The sequence below is a fragment of the Sceloporus undulatus genome, chromosome 2, assembly GCF_019175285.1.
Source record: "Sceloporus undulatus isolate JIND9_A2432 ecotype Alabama chromosome 2, SceUnd_v1.1, whole genome shotgun sequence".
Taxonomy (NCBI): Eukaryota; Metazoa; Chordata; class Lepidosauria; order Squamata; family Phrynosomatidae; genus Sceloporus; species Sceloporus undulatus.
The window spans coordinates 212897074-212920975 of NC_056523.1; the positions used below are offsets into that span (position 1 = coordinate 212897074).

The 23902-nt window shown below is 38.4% G+C and overlaps 1 protein-coding gene across 1 annotated transcript in view; it reads left to right on the forward strand.

The window, feature by feature from the left end:
- LOC121922729 (pro-neuregulin-1, membrane-bound isoform-like) overlaps positions 1-23364 on the forward strand; it is a 651075-nt gene extending 627711 nt beyond the window's left edge. Inside the window, 5 exon segments of the mRNA XM_042452467.1 lie at positions 5286-5388; positions 9586-9712; positions 14777-14907; positions 17809-18012; positions 22201-23364. Of these exon segments, the coding sequence (XP_042308401.1) occupies positions 5286-5388; positions 9586-9712; positions 14777-14907; positions 17809-18012; positions 22201-22855 (1220 nt within the window). The 3' untranslated portion in view covers positions 22856-23364.
- Positions 23365-23902: the final 538 nt, after the last annotated feature.

A 23902-nucleotide genomic window follows, 5' to 3' on the forward strand; every position in this document is an offset into this window, starting at 1 on the left:
AATTTCAGAACAAGAGTGTAAAGGCAGTCTAGGAAACTGAATAAATGGAGCAGAGTGAAGGGTAGACATTGATATACAGTAGTCATGAATCTTTCATTGATCACACATATAAGAAACAAATGTCCATTTCACACAGAAATGCAACACCTAAAAAACTTCTGTTCCCTCAAGAAGCCATTTAATGCCTTAATTCCATAGATGAAGAGACATTGCCTTGATTCCATAGATGAAGAGATGAATAGCCCAAATGCTTTTGATAGTCCCAACTAGAGTAAATCTGTTGAATTGGTGGGATTTATTTGTTTACTCACTATTCAACAGTTGATTCAATGAGTCTATAGCAGTTTGGACTGCCAATAGAATTGGGATCATAATTTACAAAAAGGTGTCCCAGTAGCCTTGGAATTAAAATGGTCTCCAATAATCCTCAGCATGTTTGGCTGACAAACATTTATCTAACATTGAAGAAGCTAAAAAAATGGCAGCCTGGTAGGTTGTGATATGCTTGTTGCTAAAGCCCCACTGTTTAAAAAAAAAGTACAGAGGTAGAGGTGATGAGTGTTGCACCAAAATTTCACACTTTAATACTTTTAAATTAAAAAGTAGGCATTCAGATTGTGATAAAAGCTCCCTTTGGGGAATAAAACTATTATATTGGTGTATCAGATTTGTTTTCTTGTTCATGTTAGGAGCCATAACACTCTTATGTTTATATGTCATTTACAGCTTCTCTCTTTGCTGTATAATCAAGGATCATATACTCATGATTATCTGTATGCAAACGGATCTTGTAGCATCTTTGAGACTAACTGTGAAGAAAGTTGTATCATAAGCCTTCTTAGACTTGGTCTACTTTCTCAGATGCACAAGTCAAGTGAAAGCTTACGCTATAACTTCGTTCACATCATTCTTCTCAAAGGTGATACAAGATCCTTTTGCATGCATAGTCCTGACTAACATGGCTATGTCTCTGAATTTTAAATTCATTGTCATTATGTGATGATATCCAAGTACTGTCACTAAGGACATGCGAAGCCAACTCCCCATTGTCTTAATTCATAAAGGGGAAGGAGGTAGTGTGTCCTAATAGCCAAGAATACTAGGACATTCTCCTTGTCACCATCCCAGATTGCCAGTTTTATTGTGCCGCATGCAGTAGCAAGAATTTATCCCCACTTGAGTAGGAGATTAGCACACCAGATTTTATTCACACTGGACATGGGATGTAAACAAACAGATACGAATTCTATCACATAGTCCCATGCCATAAAATAATAATAATAAAATTTTATTTCTATCCCGCTTTTCCATGGTGATCAAAGCGGCGTAGGCAGTAATCCCGTTCTTTAAAAGGTCCAGGAGAAGCCTGGCTCAGGTACAGAATGAGTACTGCCTGAGGATGGGGCTATACGATAGAATCCATCCATGTGCATTTACATCTGCTACCATGGGAAATGCAGTCAACTCTAACTCTAGTTGTGCAACACCACACCTGACTTTATGCAAGAGACTCCACATTGGGTTCCTGCCGCCTTCCACCTGGTCTTCAGTCTTTCCACTGGGAATGTGTATTAAGATACACACTCCCATCCATAGTCCCCTGTGATTCACCTGCAGTCAGTACAAACTGACTGGAGCAAGAGAGCTTTGGGGATACATTCCTTGTTCCCTTGTAATTCCCTTCTGAATATGTCTGCAGCCTTTTGGGAAGGGGCATAAAAATCACCAATGAGACATGTTTTTATTATCGGCTTCTCAATGATATTAAACATTCCACAAAATTATCACTGGAAATGAAATCCATCACACACAGCATATTGTATGCTTGAATATATGCCCGCATGCCCACAGAGTGAGACTTGATCTTAATAAGGTAGGGGTTGGAGAAAACATTAATAGAGCATTAATGATAATTTTCCAGTTATCAAGCATGCTGTGCCAGGCTTATAGTTTTTATAGTCCAGTTTTCTTTTCCACAGTCATAGCAAATTAGATATTAAGATGGCATCCCCATGTCAAATCCTACCTCTCTGTGCAGCAAGACCCTAGAGTACTTACTACACGGCACTTCTTACCACCTTATCTCTATCACTGCAGAGAGTGAGAGGCTCTTGTGGCATCCTGGGATTGATACAATATATAGCCCTGGCACTAAGTTTATTATGGGCAGGAGGGAGGCAAAAACATTATTTTAATGAGTTTTAATGGCTGATACTGCAAACAGAATTCTATGTTAACCCTTTCTGAACTGCACTAATTCCTCTTTACTGGATTGCATTTAGCATGACTTTTCTATCTCTTGTTGTATTGTAACATTATAAGACTCCAGCTGCTTGGCTGCTCAATCAGTGCTTTCAGGTGAGCATAGGTTAGGAGTTATGCTGTATGTTAAATCCCTTCAAACTCCGCTTCAATCTTATTTTCAAGCATTATTCTTCACTCTTTTTTCCAGTTATCAAGCATGCTGTGCCAGGCTTATAGTTGACTTTCAACTTTTAACCTTGTTGTTCCCTTCAACCTGCTCCCACTTCCTCTCTTTCTCCCCACTCATTTCTTTCTCATATATTTGTGTTTGCTTCTCTACATTGACTTCTTTTTCTTGGATTTTTATTTGTATAATCAACTCGACATTCTTGTTGTTACTTTCTCACCAAACTGATCCTTCCTTCTCTCTGATAATAAGAAGTATTATTAATGTTTGTCTAAATATGATCAAAATTTAACTGATGTTGATATTGGGAATGGCTTGTAGGAAACACCTCTTCCATTAATAAAAAATGCATTGTATCACAGATACAACTTTAAAGAAAATAGGTTGTGGTCTTTTTAAATTACAAGTTGCAGTGTTTTGTTGAAGTACCTGGGAGACAAAATTGTGGTCAAGGCTATATGACACATAAATGCATGGAACATTAGTTACTCTGATGAAACAAGAAATGTTTCCAATACCCTTCAGATCAATTATTCATTCCCACCGAATTCAGTTAAGTGACTTAAAAAGGATCACAGGTAATGTTTCTTCACTAGACCCTGAAAAGGATAATAGCCAATAGCTAATCAAATGTTAGTCCTCATGTAATTATCATCAACAAGGAATATAAATCTAACAATAAAGTCATGCCAGAGAGCCTGGAAAATGAATTTTCAATGTGACAGTTTTGTAACTTCATTTAATATGTGGTAGCATAATAAAGTGCTCTACTAAGGTTGTTGAAAATTACAAGGAAAAATCAGTCACAAAGGAATCCTATATCTACATACTCATAAGGAAACTTGATTGAGTTCAGTGGGAATAATTTCTAGGTCAATAGAGCCTCAGGCTATATCCACACTGCACAATTACAATGCTTTGATACCACTTCAGCCTCCACAACTCCATCATATATAATCTTGGGATTTGTAATTTCATGTGATACTTAGAATTCTGTGCCAGACAGCTATATTGCTGTAGTTCAGGGAAGTGTACTACAACAAACTACTAATCCCAAGATTCCATAGGAAGGAATCATGGTAGTTAAAGTGAGGCCCAATTCTTATAACACTGCTGATATCCCCTCAGTCTCCATGTTTTGCCACTTTTGCTGTATGCAGAAAAAGGCATATCTTAAACATATGGCTTACAAAATAAATCTCTGTATTTAAAAATCATCCATGCCAGCATTTGCATGGAGGCTACAATTTCTATTCCTGCAAATGTCTTGAAAGAAAAACATTTCCTCCAGACACTGTCAACACTTCATGGAAGTTCCTTCCTACCAAACTGTTGTGTATCAATGACAGGCCATAGCATATCAGTAGATGCTGCCAATTGTTGGTCATTGCTCAGTATGATGATATCATACTGGGTCAATGTGTAAGCAAATATTTGTGCTCATTGGAGCAACAGTGACCACAATGGTGTGGAATTTGAGACCAAACACAAGCTAGTGTTAGAAATCCATCTGAGATCAGACTAGGGCAAAGCAAGTTGTACCAGATGCCTTATCTGCACACATACAGAAATCACCAGACCAGGAAATGCCCAAACACAGTTGTTTCAAAATACAGAAGTACAGTTTACAAATCCTTCTATAAGTTTCAAAAAATCATTCCTTATAGCTAGTACAATTCCTTGTTGGCTCTTCATACCATGTTTACACTCAGCTTTCCATCTGGATGATGTGACAATTTTTAATGTAGTAATTAATTATATTTTTAAAATTAAATTGCCTTCTGAGAAGTAGGGAGGAAAGGTAAAGTTCTGGCTCTCTTTAGCAACTTGAGCCGGTACTCAGTATCAGTATTCTCAATGTAACATTTCCTTTGTTCAACATACAAAGAACATTTTGCCAAGTGTGACACACAAATGGAATGTGATATCTTTTCCAACCCAAACATTGCTTACCCTAAGAATTACTTAATAATGATAAAATATCGTTGAGTGAGGTCACTTTTGTGGAACAGCTATTTTCTTAATGCAAATAACCTTTTAGCTATAGTTATGGCATATGAATAATCATGTCTGCGGTACAATGCATTCTTAATTATTGTAGTTTTAGATGGGGTTGGGGAGAAGGATTGAAATTAAAAGTTAAATTGTGTTGTTAGTAGGATAACTGCAAGCCAAGCTCAAACTACACCTGTAATATTTCTCATGTAAAGATTGCTGAGATCCTGTGCAATGCTGGAAAAATGCAAGGGTGTTTTACAATATCAAGGGCCCTTTTACACTGCACAGTTATAACACTGTGATTTGACTCTTAACAGTTATGGTTCCATCCTGGACATCCTGGGAATTCAAGATGGGAATTCTAAATATCCTTCCCTAAATTACAAATTTCAAGATTCCATAATATGTAGCCATGGCAGTTAAAGTGGAATCATAGTGTCAAAATTGGGCAGTGTGAAAGGGCTTCAAGAAAGAAAGATTAGAGGACTGACACTGAAAAGCTACCTTTGTCCCAGTTGTCTTTCCAAGAAAGAAAATTCTCTTTCTACACTTTCAGTGCATGGAAAATATGTATACTGTATATATTAAGCATTATAAATTTGAAATTAAAATTTATATTCCAATGAATTCTTTATATATCACTTCATGTTCATTTGTATTGTATTCATTTTAAAGTTAATTTTCATCCATCCTGGTTCTTCATTTAGATCTGGATTTAATTTGTATGGTAATTATGCCATTAATGTCATTATGTGGGCCTGTAAAATGACAGTCTGTACTTTAAATTTGGTGATACTGTCTCTGTTTTATTATCTAATGTACATTTTGTAACCACCTCCATTTTCTCCTTTTCTAGAAGCTGAGGAACTCTACCAGAAAAGGGTGTTGACCATAACTGGCATCTGCATTGCTCTCCTTGTAGTTGGCATCATGTGTGTTGTGGCCTACTGCAAAACCAAGTAAACTTTCTTTTTCCTTTCTATATCTGAGTTTATCTGTAACAGGGATCAGGAGACTCTCAAAACATAAACCTAAGAAATGTGCTTGACCCAAGATTAAGCAGCTAAACAAACTTAATGTCTCTGTACTCTTAGAGTATAGCTGGAATGCACTGTATAATCAGATAATACTTCCCATGGGAAGTGATCCCTTGCATTTTTCTAAACCAACATATGATGCACTGCAATCACAGCAAAAACAACCCATTTGTTTGAAATTTAACATTTAAATAGTAAATCTGCAGTTTCTCAGTTGTGTCCCACAATAGGCTGCATAATTATTCTGGAATCAAGCTTAGATCTAAGATTTTAATATTTTTAGTTGTGTGTGAGAGGTAAAATATGACAGTTGGTAAAATACAATAAAAACAAATGTCAAAAGGTTAATTACAGGCTAAGCTAGAGTTCCCCAAAGTTATGCCACCCCTTTTGAGCTGGACACTTTAAGTATTATGAGCTAAATCCAGTGTTAGTCCTAGAAAAAGATGACCCATTGAAATTAATTTAGTCACATTCCAGTGGGTTTAGCCCATGGTTTTACCATTTTGATTATAAAATGAGAGTGGGTATGTTTTCATAATCTAGATTAATATGATTTCAGTAAATACTGTTGCCAAATTTTCAAGCACCCCATCATAGGTATAATCCTTAAATGTTTGCCTTATCAAATTAAAGTCTTACTGCTTCAGCAAGAACAATTCAAACCAAAAAATTATTTTAGAGCAGTGAATTGTGTTATAAACAAGATCCATAGCTAAACTCTAATAGTTTCATTAAAACATCTAGGAGTAAAAATATTTCGCGCTCAGAGCAGTGTATGCCCTGTGGATAATTCTGCTGCGTCTCTGCATCAGAAGTGATTGCAACATTAATACAACCAACATTTACAAATTATCTTCTGTATCAGGTGGGCAACATTCAATCTCTCAAAACTGTTTTTGCAGCCCCTCAGCCCCTCCAAATTCCCTGGATCACCTTTTATTTGGTTAAAAAAATTGCTCTTTTGAAAATCTCCAGGACAAGCAATTTATGCTTTAAATGAGTTTCAGGAGTCCCTTGAGCTTTCAGCTATTTAAAATAAAAAAATACATTTTTTCAAAAGCAGAAGGGATTGTCCAGCCACCTCCACATTTTTTCTTGGTTTTTTGGCAGTCCATGCAGTCCCCAAAGCAAATATTTGCTCACAGGTCCACTACTGTTGCCCATCCCTGGCAACTTAGGCAGGTGACACGTCTGGTGACAGTGTTAAGCAAGTGATAAGGTGTTATTGTGCAGAAAAGTACATATTTCCAAATGTTCTATTGGCACAGTAATTAATTCAATAAAGAGGCATGGCTGAAAGGAACAGTGTGCACTTTTAGCTTTCACTGTACTTTTTCCTCTCTGCTTCCCCTTCAGTGATGTGTTGCTTTGGTTAGTGAGTGAATGCCCTTCACATGCAGAAAGAATGACACTTTGATAGCTTTGGAAAGGGTACCTGGTTGATTCAGACATAATGAGGAACCACAAGAATGAATTGTGATAAGCTTCGGGTTCTAGTTTCCTCTCCCTCCACACTACCTCTCTTTTCTTCACAGTAGCAAAGAAGAGCTGTTTTCAGATTTCCATTAGCCACAGCTCCCCATGATAGCCAAGTACAGGGGAAATATTTAGGAAATGTTTTGTTTTTTCACTTCTCATCACTCCATATCGATATAAATACAGCACTTTGGAACTTTTCTTTGCTCTGGAGGCCTTGAAGCAGGAGTAGGCAATAATGTTTTGTAACCTCAGCCACCGCAAAATGAACCCTCGGCTTTTAATGTTCTATTTGGCATCCTGAAGCTATAACATGCCCAAGGCCTGCCATCATTCAGTAGCTACTCACATTCTGTTTTGTCACATGAGGTGGACAGCGAATCCTACAAAAAGCAGAGTGTATTCCAGATATCTGTGGTACACATACTTGTATTTAACAGTGGTTACTGAGAACAAACCCAAATAAAACAGTGTTTTTAGAACATGGTTTCTTCTCAGTACTTTAAAGTACCCATGGTTCCTTGATCATGGACATTATGGAAAATTATAATTAGTTAAAAATTGGAAGTAGACATTTCAAAAGCCTCCAAAAGAGGAGAGGCTATGCAGACCTCAAGATCACCCTATGCCAGTCTTGTTGTAGAAAGTCATGACTTCCTATTTAATCTGAACAGAATCACTGAATTGCAAAGTCATATTCCACCCCCATGCTATAATTCCTGACAGACATGTACCAATTTTGAACCAATTGAAGATATGACTCATTGACAGTGAGGTCTCTTTTAGTGTCTTTGTCCTGTTTTCATGCAAGAGCCAAGACTGCAGCCTAGATAATGGTACTGGATAATTTAGCCTGAAGTACTGTACAACATTGTGGGAATCTCCAATTTGCAATGTTTCACCCTGTTGTACAAATGAAACATAAATCAAGGTTTACCCCAGTGGAGATGTGGCCTGATAAGTTGGCTTTTATAGTGAAATCTGCCAAAGTATAAATCTCTCTTTCAAACATTCATGGTTGGCACACTTTTAAATAAGAGAAGTCTAGTGTTTTGTGTATGTTTACTGTCCACCTTCATTTCTGCACAGTAAAATCAGTAAATATATTAGGTTGTATGGGCTATGTTAACATCAAGCACATGTCCTTGATTCTGCTGAATTTGCAGGTGATGTTGAATCCTTCTCTCATCTATAATGCAACATGGGTGAGTGAGTGATTCAGCACTTCTAATGACTAAGAGCAGGTAAAAGGTTCAGTCAAAGATTAGTGGTTCTTTCTGAACTGTATCTTGAAGCAATAAGAATCAGAACCCTTTTATATTTTTATTTCTGATTTGTTTATTTTTAAAAAAAAGCATTTTGTACAGTTTTTCAGGCTAAATTACATACTAAATCTCTGGTAGAAGAGCCAGTCCAGTTCCACAGTAGTACATTACTGGATGCAGGCAGAACTCCAGAGTTACACACATGGGTTCAGCATGAGTTCAGATGCACACAAATCCAGAATTTCATGTGTCCTCATAACTACAAATAGTACAAATATATGGGGAAAGGGTTTTCAGTGCCCTGTTGCAAGTAAAAGGAGGCAATGGTAAACAGCTACTGTTCCAGGAAATTCTGCTTGTTCTGGGTTTAATTAAATATTTGAAGGGATGTCATATTGAGGATGGAACAAGCTTGTTTTCTGCTGCTCCAGAGAACAAGACTCAGAACGATGAATGCAAGCTACAGGAAAAGAGATTCCACCTAAACATTAGAAGGAACTTCCTCACAGCAAGGGCTGTTCAACAATGGAACAAACTCCCTCAGAGTGTAGTGGCATCTCCTTCCTTAGAAGTCTTTAAACAGAGGCTGGATGGCCATCTGTCGAGGGTGCTTTGATAGTGAGTTGCTGCATGACGGGGTTGGACTAGATGGCCCTTGGGGTCTCTTCCAACTCAATGATTCTATGAACTTGCCTTTGGCTATATGCATCATAGATATCAGGACTAAGTCTGCTTTTTGTAGCATCCTTCACGTGATAAAAGTGATGTGTCTTCTAGATGATGGCAAGCAAGCATATCATAGCTTTAGGATGTCAACCATAGCATTAAAAGCTAGGGGTTCAATAAGTGACGATTGGAGTTACAGTTTTTTTCTGTTTCATTTCCTACACCTGCTTCAAGGCCTCTGGAGGAAAGAAAAGTTCCAAAGTGCTGGATTTATTTCAGTATGCAGTGATGGGAAGAAAAAAAACTCTGCATCTCTTAAATATTTTCCTATATACCAACTATTAAAGACACAAAACAAGAACCTCACCTGATCCCATAGAAAGTCCTTGTGCATTATAAAGGTGCCATCCAGAGCACTTGAGGTCCATGGTTAGCTATTCTGTGTAGAGAAGAAAAATAAAAAGGGATAAGGTAAATCACATAGATTGGATCTTCCTTCTCGTTTGTAAAGTTTGGTACATTACATGAAGAGAAACAGAAGTATTTGCCAGTGACAGAATATTCAAACTCAGAATATGCATTCCAGAAGTCCTGGATCATTCAGAGGATGGATTTATATCCCATAATGGTAATTTGCTAATGTGTAATATTGCAGATCAAACCTATTTATTCATGCAACTGTTAAAGTTATTTCTTATTTCATATGCAGGAAACAGAGGAAAAAGTTGCATGACCGTCTCCGGCAGGGCCTTCGCTCAGAACGTAACCACAGAGTCAACATGGCAAATGGGCCTCACCATCCTCATCCACCACCAGAAAATGTCCAGTTGGTGAATGTAAGTTTTAAATTATCAGCAAACTTAATGGCAGGTTATTGATTCAACACTAGCTTTTATTTGAGATACCTTTAATTCCTTAAAGAAAACAAATGGGAAAGCTTGCTTTCTTCATAACATGCTATTATTTCTCCACTTCGTTGTTAACTGCCATCAAGACAACTTTATGTTATGGTAGCCTTATGAATGAGAGATCTCCAAATCACCTGGTCACCAACAGCCCTGCTCAGGTCTTGCAGATTCAGGGCTGTTGCTTCCTTGAATATTCATCTGAAATGCAGTCTTCCTCTTTTCATACTATCTTATAGCAATAGCAATGGCAAGTACATTTCTATAACACTTATCAGTGCACTTAAGCACTTCCTAAGTGGTTTACAAAGTGTAAGCTAATTGCCTCCAACAATCTGGGTACTCATTTTAGTGACCTCAGAAGGATGCAAGCCTGAGTCGAGCTTGAGCCCTTTTGCTGGTATTGAACTCGCAACCTTATGGTTTGTGAGTGAGTAGCTGCAGTACAGGCATTTAACCACTGCGCCATCAGGGTCTTCTACCTTACCAAGCATTGTTGTCTTTTCTAGTGAGTCATGTCTTCTCATAATATGTCCAAAATATGACAGCCTGTGTTTAGTCATCTTGGCTTCTAGGGAGAGTTCAGGCTTGATTTGCTCTTCTCTTTTTAGCAATCCACAATATCCATAGAACTCTTCTCCAGCACCACATTGCAAATGATTTGCTTTTCTTCCTATCAGTTTTCTTCACTGTCAAGCTTTCACAACTATACATAGAAATGGGAAATATGGTAACTTTAGTATTCAGTGATATATCTTGATACTTCAGGATCTTGTCTAGTTCCTTCATAGCTGCCTTTCCAAATTCAAGTCTTCTTCTGATGTCTTGACTGTAGTCTCCATAACAATGACTGAGCCAGGATATGGAAAATTTTGAACTATTTCAGTGTAAATCATCAGTGGTCATTATTTTTGTTTTCTTAATTTTCAAATATAAACTTGCTCTTGTACTTTCTCCCTTGACATTCTACAGTAATTGTTCCAAGTGTTTCCTATTTTCTGCTAGTAGTATGGTGTCATCTACATATCTTAAATTGTTGGTATTCCTATCTCCAGTTTTCACACTTGTTTCCTCGAAGTCTAATTCTCCTTTACATATTATATGTTCAGCATACAAGTTAAACAGGCAGGGTGATAAAATGAAGCCTTGCCTGATCCTCTTCTCAATTGGAAACCATTTTGTTTCTCTGTATTCTGACTTAACAATAGCCTCTTGGCCTGAGTACAAGTTATGTATGCATCACAAGGACAATCAAACATTGTGGTACACCCATTTCTTTAAGAGCGACCCATAGTTTTACATGATCTGTACAGGCAAAGGCTTTGCTATATTCTATAAAGCACAGGGTGGTTTTCTTTTGAAATGCTTTGGTGCAGTCCAATGTCTAACATATATTTGCTATATGATCCCTAGTGCCACCCCCTTTCCTGAACCCAGCTTGGACAATAGGTATCTCTCACTCTATATGTAGTAAAAGTTTTTGTTGTAGAAGTTTGAATATCACTTTGCTTGCATGGGAGAGTAATGCAATGGTCCTGTGGTTACTGAAATCCTTTGTGTCTCCTTTCTAGAGGATTAGAATGTGTATTGAGCATTTCCAGTCTGTGGGCTATTGTTTTGTTTTCCATATTTGTTGACAGATTTTAGTTAGTAGCGGAATAGATTTTGTCTCTAACTTAAAGCAGTTCTATTTGTATCCCATCTGTTCCTGGTGATTTATTTCTCCCAAGTTCTTTGAGTGTACATTCCACCTCACTTTCTAAAATTGGAGGTTTGTCTTTATATGATCCTTCCCCAAATAAATCTGTCATCCTTTCATCTATTTTATATAGTTTTTCCATATATTGCTTCCACCATCTTTTTATTTATGCTTGGTTGTGTAATGTTTTGCCCTGCTGGTCATACACCATCCCCTCTCTTGGTTTAAATTTTCCTTTGATTTTTTAGATCTTGTGAAACAAGTGTCTTGTGCCTCCTTTTGTGTTACTTTCTGTTTCTCTACATTGATTAGTATAGTAGTTTTCCTTGTCCCTGCACACAGGTCATTGAACAGTTGCATCCAAGGTTCTGACTATGTTTCTGCAACTTTTTACTTTTGCTTCTTGTGTGTCCTTAACCATATGTACATTTTCTGTCATCCATTGATGGTTCTTTTTCTCTTGTTTTGGCTGGCTTCATTTGTCTGAAAGCAGGGAACAAAGCTTTACCATCAGAATTATTTTAAAAAAAATAATAGACTGAATTATTGTCCACAAAACCAATCATGTTTGAATATGTAGCATGACAATAAAACTGCCTTTATCTGAAATTAAACTGGTGGCAAAAAGGGGCAGGATGTTTTTGATAGTGGTAGCCTTTTCATGGAACCTCTTTGGAGAAACTTCATCATCGTGAGAGGCCTAAAAGTCTCAGTTTTCAAACTTTTGTTTCAGAAGACTTCAGAATAGAGGTGGCTGCTGTTTAAGAAATTGTCTTTCATAGGTTCGAGTCAGGGACGGACTATCAATCTAGCCAAAAATAAAAGCACCTGTTTCTTAAATGTCCAGGTACAGCACATCTCCCTGCTAGAACTGTGAGCTTTCAGTAATTTTGGCTATTTCATATTTTGTTTAATTTTGTAATTTTATTGTAGGATTCAGTCTGGTTTTCTGTGTGAAATTGTAGCTGCTGAATCATGGATGTGCTGGGACTCTGTAATGCAATATAAATTAATAGAATAGAATTTGAATGCAGAAGCTGATTGAACCATCTGCCTAAGGAATAGGCTGTAATAGAATCTATTCTAACACAATGGAATTTGAGGGACATGCTGCTTAGTCCTGACAAAATATTTTTGTGAATCTGAGAAGCTTTTTTTCATGATTGGGGTACAGCATGCTCTATGCACACACAACCTCCTCCTGCTGATTATGAAGCTGTGCAGATTCTGCATTGATCATTTCTCTTGCTTAATTACATGAACAGGCATGCTTCTATTTCTGTATGCAATTTAGAGCAAGTAAATAGATTTTGTTAGCCCACTTCTTATGTCTGCCACTGCTTTATTTCAACTGAAAGAGCTGTGTGTGTTCTTGCATAGCTAGCTTCTATTTCCATATGGGGCGTTTGCTCTTATTCTTCTTCCAAAATGTATTTAGGGCCCAAACTTATTTGAGGAAAAAGAGAGTTCTGTGAGTCTGGTGGAGCTGCTGTATATGGTTCTCAGACAATAATGTAAAAATTCTGGCCTCTCTTCTGATCTGTGCCTGCTGGCAAACTGAAAAATGGTATGTATCATCCATTGCCTTTGAACCAAGCAGTTCCATCATCTGCAGCTGAATGGGATGGAGTGGAGCTGACAAAAGTAAGAGAATTTGGCCAGGTCAAGCATCTTCTCTCCTTCCTCCCTTCCCTCTCCACCCCCAAGGTAATTTGCAAAGCAACACTCACTTGACAGATATCTCTCAAGACAGTGAGAACTGGAAGGAGCCCATAATGAACTCCATCTATTACCTAGCCAATTAGTGATCCATAGGATAAAGATAAACAATACAAAAAGCTGCTATGACAATAGAATGGGGAAACAATGCAGTTGACAATGCATGTAGGTTAAAGCTGAATTCATTTCCACTGTTGCCTATGGAAATACTTAGGATCCTTGCACTCAGCAAGAGTTTTGCCTTAACTTCAACAGAAAAAAAAAATCACCTGCTCCAAGATCCTGTTTTGTGTGTTTAAACGATGCAGACATTTCCCATATTACATCATTCCCTGGGAGAGCCAAATTGCAGACAAGCTATGTCTGTTACTTAGCCACCAAACAGTCATGTCTTTCCTTCTGCCAATTACATTTTTGTTTTTTGTAGCAGTAGTAGCAGGAAAGAATAAGAAAAGAATTCATAGTCCATTGTTTTTCTTGATCACTATGGAGTCTTCAAATGACAGCCAAACTAAACATTTTGAACGACTGGTTCATTTAAAAAAACAGGAAAATTATGCCATTGGCAACATTTTTTAACAAAGAGCTGAAGGACAGAATGGCTCCCTGGATTAAAATCCAGACAACTGTCATGTTCTGAGTAGTTCTGAATATACAGAGAGAGTATTTGAAATGCAGTACCTGCACATATGGATAGCCCCTATTCCAATGTTTAGCCCTACATCTAAAGGGCTTAACTGAGTTTGGGCTTAACTGAGGTTGGGTTTGAGTATCACCAAATATCCATAGGCTAGAGGCTGAATCCCACTAAAAATAGATGAACTTTTCTGGCCCAGTTCAAGATGTGCATTATATGATAAAAACTGTTGTTTCTGCTGGAACAGCTATGTTTAATTTGAATTCATTGTAGAACTAAACACAGTTTTCTCTGTCTTTTCATGAAAATAATTGGTGCCTGCTCCAACAAGAGGTATAGCTTCAGTGTGTGAATTTGACTGTAACTTGTTTGTTTGTTATGTACCATCACATCATTTCCAGCTTATGGTGACCCTAAAGACCTATACTTGGGGTTTACATGGCAAGATTTGTTGAGGGGAGGCTTCCCATTGCCTTCCACTGAGGCAGAGAGAGTGTGGCTTGGTTAAGGTCACTCAGTGGGTTTCCATAATTCAGTGGGGATTCAATTCCTAGTCTCCTGGAGTCCTAGGCAGCATCTACACTGCAAAATTAATGCACTTTGACACTGCTTTAACTGTCATAACTCAGTGCTATGGAATTCTGTTATTTGTAATTTTGTGAGATATTTAGCTTTCTCTGTCAGAGAGCTCTAGTACCACAAAAAACTACAAATCCCAGTATTCCATAGGATGGAGCCATAGCAGTTAAAGCAGTATCAAACTGCACTGATTCTGTAGTGTGGTAGCAGCCCTATTCTAGCACTCTCAAACCATTACTACCTTGCACTGGGTCTTCTTGACTGTTATGCTGCTTTCTATACCTAAAAGTGGAGGGTGCAAGCTTGAGGGGCAAGTGTGAACTATGTTACACATATGGGTTTTTGTCTCTGCTTTGTTTAGCAATATGTATCCAAAAATGTAATATCCAGTGAGCATGCTGTTGAGAGAGAAACAGAGACGTCGTTTTCTACAAGCCACTACACCTCAACTACTCACCACTCTACCACCGTAACCCAGACACCGAGTCACAGGTAGGAGGCTGAAAATGAAGGAGTATGCTGCTGTTTTTGTTTCTATTCAACAAATACATTTGCTTTAAAAATGAATTAATTTTAGAAAGATCTTAAAAATGATGGAAACAAATCATTTATCATAAAGACACACATTCAGAGTTCTGTGGTGCCTAGAAATGAAGTACTGAGTCCATTTCTGGCCATCACATTTTATTTGATTAAATGGAGCACATCCTGAGAAGTATAAACAGAATGCACTGGGGATTGGAAACTAGGTCTTATAAGCAAAATTAAAAGATCTGGGTATGTTTAGCTTTACGAAGAGATTAAGGGAAGTCATTGTTCTAGTTTTCAAATATCTGAAAGGTTGCCATGCTGAAGATGGATCAGAGTTGTTCAGTATTGCTCCAGAGGCCAGGAGTAGAGCCAAGGAGTGGAAATTGCTGTAAAGTAGATTTTGGTAAACAATAGAAAAAATTCTTGACAATGAGAACTCCTTGCCAGTGGGATCTTATTTGCTAGAGACATTTTAAGCAGAGAACGGACAGCTGTTTTTACTGCATCCTCTACTCAGACACTTTGTTAAGCAGGAGTCAGGCTACATAATCTCCAAGGTCTTCTCCATCTCTGTGATTCTGTCCAAAAGTGCAGTTGCACCGCCAGAGAATTTTAATGAGTAGCCTTTTCTGATTGAAGGACAGAATTGTTTGAAGACAATAATTTTCTAGTGTATAATATTTAAAGAATACATAGAGATTCTGCTAAAATGACCTATGCAGCTCTTATATTATTTTTAAAAGAAAACATCTTACACTTCACTGATGCAGCATCAGTATATGTACAAGCTATATGTAGGAAAAAGCAAGTATAAATAGAAATGTTATGCAAAATAAGGGCTTTTTCAGATTATGTTTTCATTACTTAGTTGTTATCACTTTGTATGCCCAGTCCCCATATTTTCCTTCAGGTTACACTTATTTTTCAGCAGTGCCACTTCTTGATAGTGTCAGAAAAACTATATCATGTTCTCGGAAAAATGTGGTTCTGTATCCATTACTCTGGTATAGAACCAATTGCTGAGATATCACAGTCACCTTCTGGATATTATATATGGTAGGAACAGTGGTGAGCAGTATCATTTCTGCATAACTTGTGATCCCCCAAAGCAAGCACAAGCTATTAGACCAATATGCTCATTTGTCAGGAGTTTGACAGTCCTGATTTTGAAATACAGTACCAGGTATATAGAAGAAAATTACTGGTTCTTCAAAGAGTGCCCTGGAGGAGTGCCATACTTGCTCAGCATCCCATAACCACTACTTGTGGGGAAACCTTCAGCAGCATATACAGTTGGCCCTGTGGCTAGAAAATACTTTCAAAAATACCTTGGCTTGACTTTTTATATAAGGGACACCATTTTACTATGACACTGTATATAATGGGTCTCAGACATCCATAGAGCTTAGTATCCACAGGAGGCCCTGGAACCAATTCCTCCCATACTCACTTTGCAAACAGTTTCCCTTTCACTTATTTGGTTTCCTTTATTTCTTTGAAACTTGTGGGCCAGGAATATGCTGAATAAAACTGCTCATGCAAAGGACCATAGCATGGATAGCTTGACAGTTTTGGCACTCTCACAAAGGACTCTTTCACATGGGAAGCAAGCGTCATTAAATTGTGATTAAATCGTGCTTATAGTGCAATCGGGGGGGGGGGGAGAGATTATCACACCTTTGCATGCTTCTCTCATTCATGTGCCATGCATAAACAGTAATTGATGCATCACTGGGTAATAACGGAAACTCCCATTATTACCTAATGACACATCCAGTACTGTTTACGCATGAGACCCGAATGGGAGAAACATATGGGGGTGTGATAATCTCCCCCCCCCCCCATTGCACTATTAGCATGATTTAATGACTCTTGCCTCCTCCATGTGAAAAAGTCCAAAGGCGTAGCCATGGCCTTCTTGTAGAAACAAAAGAGCTTTTACAATTGTAGCACTATAATTCCACTTCAGCAACATACCGTGGTAGGCAAGCTGATTGCTTTCTTCACACACTATCACCAGAACCAGGGAAGGAGGCAGCCACCACCATGTACATCCTACCAGAGGCAAGTTCTACATAGATTTGGCTATTCCTCCGTATACCAGTGATTTTTCAAGTCACCACTCCCAGCTAACCTAGGCTTCAAATACACTTTAGAGCCAGGCATGGATGAAGTAGTTAGTTCTGTAGAGTTGAGGTTAACTACAGCATAACTATGTTAGTGGAACTTTCCTCCCCAATTGGACTGAATAGCATCTCTGCCGTGTACTGCTCCTTTCCAAGTATACTTTCTTTTTTCTTTGAATAGAGGGAACCCACAGTATAAATAATGCCTTCTTTTCCCCACAACAGCCTATCTCCTCCTCCCAGCTATCTTTGAATTGCATGCAATACTATTATGTTTAGAGAAGACTTGAAGACTATTAGCCAAAAGCTAAATACAGTTGGGACATGTGTTCACTGATAACCTAAATAAGCTCTAGGCAAACATGCTTATCCTGAATTGTATAATTCTCTTGGAGCACATAATTTGTTCTTTGTGTATATAATTTGCCACAGAATAAGACAAGACCTGCTCATTGTTTATTCCTTTCTGTAATGTTAAAATCCTGAAAAGCACAGCCATTTGGGATTGAATCTTTCTTTGCACCCCCATTTTGTGCACATAATACTTTTTCTAAACAAAAAATTGTCCTCTCAGTTATTCAGACAGAACAGTATCATAGATGAATGAAAAACCTTATTGCCGTGCAAATTGATAAAGCACACAGCCTAGAAGATTATCTGAAAATAGTTTGTTTTCCCTTTCCTATGTCTAAATTTAAAATGCCATCTTCTTTTCTTCCCAACGGCTTTTTATCAGTTGGAGTAATGGTCGGACTGAAAGCATCATCTCTGAAAGTCATTCAGCACTCATGAGCTCCTCTGTTGAGAATAGCCGGCATGCAAGCCCCTCTGGTCACCGCGGGCGCCTCAATGGCATTGGAGGGCCACGAGAAAGCAATACTTTCCTCAGGCATGCAAGAGAGACACCCGACTCCTATCGTGATTCTCCACACAGTGAAAGGTATTGACATAAATTAGTTTACTGCCAATAACAGGAAAGGTGTGACTGTTTGAGATATTTGAGGGCAATGTCTAGGGGCTGTTTCACACTACACAATTATAGTACTGCCTTGACTGCATCATAAGGAATCCTGGGACTTGTAGTCTGGTGAGGTACTAGATCTTCCTGGCTGAGAATGCTAAATAGCCTTACCTAAACTGCAGTTCCCAGGATTGCAAGGGATGGAACCATGGCACTTAAAATGAAAACACGGTGCTGTATGATCAATAGGGTGAAAGGATCCCAGGTAGCTTAAGCACAGAGAGAGAACTGAGCTCCTGTGCTTCCCAGTCATTGGGATGGCTAAAGCTTTAGAGGCCTGGATTGAAATAACCAGAATCTGCAGACACAGCTGTTCCAGTGCATTTTGTTTTGTTTTGTTTTGCATGCAGCCATTCAATAACTTACCACATAATTGTAAAGTCTATGCAGTCTATATAGAAATTCTATAGTGACCACTTTTTTGTTAAAGCATTCATTTGTATGGCATTCAAGAGAACAATTATCAGTTTCTCTTCAAGCAGCCTAAACCAAACTCAAACATTGTGGAAGCTGCTCAAAGAAAGTCTTCTCAGAAACAGTATATAGCATCTGCTTATAAAGTGGGCAGAAAAGTTAATGCTGTGACCAGGAAATAGTACATGGCGGCAGTCTTTTCATTAGTCATTAATAATCCTGAAGCATGCATAGACACATGTCAGAGGTGAGGGGAAGTCATTCCATTTTTCAAGCATACCAGAAGACAACATGAAGGTGGCTCTAATTTTCCAGGCATAGCCCCATCAATTAGCCAGTCAGCAAATCAATACTGCCAGACATGCTGGAGATTGCAATGGGAAAGCCATAGGTGAAGCCATATCTCTTGAGATGCTGTGCCTGTATACAGTTGATACAGCTGTCACAAGATGATTATAAACCTATTAAAGATCTTAAATTCAACAGATAGATGTTTTTTTAATTGGGAAGACTAGTGAAAGTTTGGACCAGAAAATGATAGTAACCACAAGGAAGCATGGTGTTCAAACTTATACATTCTTATTACAAAAGTTGAAGTCACTGGGGTTTAGATGTCCTTCATCAAAAATATCCAGATTGTCATCCAGTAGACAGTTTGAGATATCTTGCAGAATTCATTATCATCAAAGAAGATCTACCCTTGGAGCAAATGCCATTCTTCCTTTGAGAAACAGCTTTCAGACTCTTAACAAAGACCTTCTACACTTCAGCCAATATGTCCTCATTACTCTTCTACATTTGCTGAGAGACACCATTTCAGTTTGCATGGCAGTCAGTAACATACAATGCCCGAGTGCCTGACATTATCAACAAGGGGTTATGGCATAGAATTTGGGACCCAACCATCTTGATGGGTGTCCCATGCTGCTTTTCCATCAAGAGTACTTTCAGATGAAAGCTGTGACCTTCTTGCCATGAGTGCTATAAAGCCAGTCACCTCTCAGGTGGGACAGAACAGACTTTTCTTGAGGTATGCTTCACAGAGGATTAAGACCTAATGCCAAGAGTTCACCTCTTATGTCAAAGTGATGAACCTTTGAATGATAACACTGATGTCCCTCGTTCCACTTCTGCAGAGGAGCCACTGTATGGCTATGATTGAGCTGAAGAATGTACATGCCCATTTTTTCCTGGCATTAGAGATTTTGTTTCATGTTGCTCTTGGTACAAGGTATTATCAATTTCATGTCCTCTTCTTTGAGCCCATGGCAGCTCCTGGAATGTGCACAAAATGATGATGGCAAGGTTAAGAGCTGAGAGAATAGTAGTCTACCTCTAAGTCAATTTTTGGTTGATAGTTTCCCATTCAAGGGATGACTTATATTCAGATTTCCATGTGACCCTGTTTTGTTTTTTTTGTTTTTTTTTTTTTGGTTGTTGTTGTTTGCAAGATGTAGGACTTGTGATCAGCTAGAAAAAAAAATCTCATATACAACCAACGTTCTCTCTATAATTGATAGGTGCCTGCCTATCTGGAATATGGCATATGTGTCACTGAATTATTTTGATGAGGCTGTTATAAGAATGGAGCTCTACCAGTCCCTCATCTGTAGGCCTCTGTCTGAATCATTTATAGAAAGCTAAGCAAGGGTGAAATTTGGGATGTATTCCCATGGTTTCTGTGCTCCAGAGTCAGTCTGGTGCAACTAAAAAAAAAGAGTAAATGAATAAGTAAAAACAAGTATAAGGTGTGTATTCTTTTTTTAAAAAAAACTTTCACTCTTTGTGTTTTTTCATATAAAATAATTGAAATGCAAAACCTTGGACAGTAAATTAATCTGGAAGTATGCTCCTTTTGTGCTTTACTACTTTAACTCAACCTTGAATCAATTTTTAATTCATATGTAAATGAAGACTGTGGATCCTTGATATAACACCTTGTAATTCCTTTGACATCCATGCAGCCAATTTGCACTACCTGGCCTTGAATTCTATCAACACTGAGGATTAAATTTTCACCTGTGTAAAGAAGCTGCTAGATCACATCTTCAGCAATATTAATGCCTTTACATTTCAATACAGTACCAGCAAACGTCCCCAGTTTCACATGAATATGAATAGGCTTGAGTTTTAACACATCAAAATCTTCAAGGAAAGTGATGTAGCAGTCTGAGGTCTAAAACATACTGCAGAAATAATCCAATTTGAGACTGCTTTAACAGCCCTAGCTCAGTGCTAGGAAATCCTGGCAATCCTGGGGTGTGTGTGTGTGTGTGTGTGTGTGTGCCACCAGAGCTCTCTGACAAAGAAAGCTACATCTCTCACAAAACTACAGTTACCAGAATTCCCTAGCATTGAGCCAGGGCAGTTAAAACAGTCTCAAACTGCATTATTTCTGCAGTGCATTTTGGTCCTGAGTGACAGCCACTAAAACCCAAGGCACATCCACTTCCATGGTGCGCCACTATGGTGCCTGTGAGAGGGATGTGTCTTTCCCCTGGTGGTTAGGAGGACTACCCCACAGGAGCAGGGAGACAGGTTATATTCTTTGGACTAATTCCCAAAATTTATTGAGTAATCCTGTGTACTTTCTAGTGAAGTCATCTAGTATCTGGAGATGTCACCTCTCCCTTCAAACAGAGTCACGTTGGCTGGTATTCTGTAGAGTAGTTCCAGCTAGAGTTGACCCATTCAGTCTACTGCTGAATAGTGAGTCAACAGTTAAATAAATCAAATGGTACCAATGGATTGACTATAGTCAAGACTAAAATGGGTTTTAGGCCATTAAATTGGGTATATTTTCAAAACAAAATAATCCTCAAATAAACATCTTTAGGAGTTATTTGGTATATTTGCCAAATTTCAGGTATCTAGGATTCATGAACTAGAAGCAGTAGCCTGGTAGACAGATGTCATATTTTGTCCCTTTTTTGCAGGTTATTATTACTGTCTATGAAAAATGAATGGCCTTTGGACAATGAACAAAACAAAACTATTCCCATTTAATGCTAAATGCTGCCTTAAATATCTATTGCACAGAAATTGAATTCTGGGCTACAGGTTTGTTTTCACAGAAATGAATAATGTGTCCAAAGGAGGGTGACTAAGATGGTGAAGGGTCTGGAAACCATGCCCTATGAGGAATGACTTAGGGAGTTGGGGATGTTTAGCCTGGAGAGGAGAAGGCTAAGAGGTGATATGATAGCCCTGTTTAAATATTTGAAGGGATGTCATATTGAGGAGGGAGCAAGCTTGTTTTCTGCTGCTCCAGAGACTAGGACCCGGAGCAATGGATGTATGCTACAGGAAAAGAGATTCTACCTCAACATTAGGAGGAACTTCCTGACAGTAAGAACACACTCCCTCGGAGTGTAGTGGAGTCTCCCTCCTTGGAGGTCTTTAAACAGAGGCTGGATGGCCATCTGTCGGGATGCTTTGATTGAGATTTCCTGCATGGCAGGGGTTGGAGTGGATGGCCCTTGTGGTCTCTTCCAACTCTATGATTCTATGGATAATCTTTAAACTTTAAATTCATTTTTGTCAGTGGCTATAAGGATATTTAATGCAGCCCATTAAAAGCCAACTGGGGAACACAGTTGCAAACACTTGTGCAAAAATGACGACAACTATTCTCATATTTCTGTTCTTTCATTTAATTGTATTCCAACTTAATTTTCATATGTTCTTCTTTAGGTATGTATCAGCTATGACCACACCAGCCCGAATGTCACCTGTAGATTTCCACACTCCAAGTTCTCCAAAGTCACCTGCTTCAGAAATGTCTCCACAAGTCTCCAGCTTAACCATGTCTGTCCCTTCTGTGGCAGTCAGTCCATTCATAGAAGAGGAGAGGCCTCTCCTTCTGGTGACACCACCCCGATTGCGGGAGAAATATGAGCATCACATACAGCAATTCAACTCTTCTTACCACCACAACCCTGCCCATGAAAGCAACAGTCTACCACCAAGTCCCCTGCGGATAGTGGAAGATGAGGAATACGAAACCACACAGGAGTATGAGCCAACACAAGAGCCCCCAAAGAAACTAGTCAATAGTCGGAGGGCAAAAAGAACAAAACCCAATGGCCACATTTCCAACAGATTGGAAATAGACACCGACACAAGCTGTGAGAACAGTAGCTCAGAGAGTGAAACAGAAGATGAAAGAATAGGTGAAGATACACCTTTTCTGAGCATACAAAACCCCATGGCAGCTGACCTAGAATCAGCTTCTGTATATCGGATGGCTGACACCAGGACTAACCAAAACAGCCGATTCTCAACACAGGAAGAATTGCAAGCCAGATTGTCCAGTGTAATAGCTAACCAAGATCCCATCCCTGTATAAAAAACACTTTAAAACCCCACATAGATTCACATGTAAAACTTTATTTTATATAATGAAGTACTCCACCTTTAAATTAAAACAATCTATTTTATTTTAGCAGTTCTGCTATTAGGATTAAGAAAAACACAGGAAAAAAACTTTTATAAATTAAATATATAATGTATATACAAAAGTGTTATGTGCCATATGTAGCAATTTTTTTACAGTATTTCAAAAATGAGAACAATATCAATGGTGCCTTTATGTTATGTTATGTTGAGAGCAAGTTTTGTAAAAGTTACAAGTGATTGCTGTTCCTACGGTATTTCGCCAAAATCTCTGAACATTCGGGGTTATTTCTTCCTAACCTGTACCTGCCCGCCCTGCCCCTATTCCTGGCTCATTTTCTTTTTGTGCATTGCATTACTGGTGACTGGCTGTACAGTTTGCAAAAATTGCAACAGTCCCTGTGTTTGCTTGTTGTACCCTGATTCAAAAAAAAAAAGCCCTGTTTTTATTTGCTTACCCTATATTAATTGCTCTTTACTCTGGCAGAAATAAGGTTTGCTTTGGGAGCCTTGAGGAGATGATAGATCCAAGAGCATGCTTTTACTAAGTAGCTACCCTAAGCACCTTTTTTGATAGAAAGGCAAGGCATCAATTAAATCAATAAAATAAAACAGCAAGACAATGCATACAAAAAAAAGTAGTGCTATAATTTTGACAGAAATACTGTGATTTTACATTTAATGTAATCAGCCCAAGGATCTGCTTGAACGTACCTAGGAACAATGATTCTGTCCCCGTAATACATACATACACACACACACACACACACACATTTACTTTTTGTAATGATGTTTCTTAAATGTACAAGTTTAGGGTTGCTGGATCACAAAAAGTAATGGAACACAATCCAGCAGGAAGGTCATCTTTGAAATGAATACAATCTGCACAGGAGCACAACTGGCCTTTTGTTCAGCACCTATTTACTTTAGCATGTAGGAAAACAGCATGTTATTTTAGCCAGTAGGAAAACTTCCTACTGGATTATGTCCAGGTTAAGAT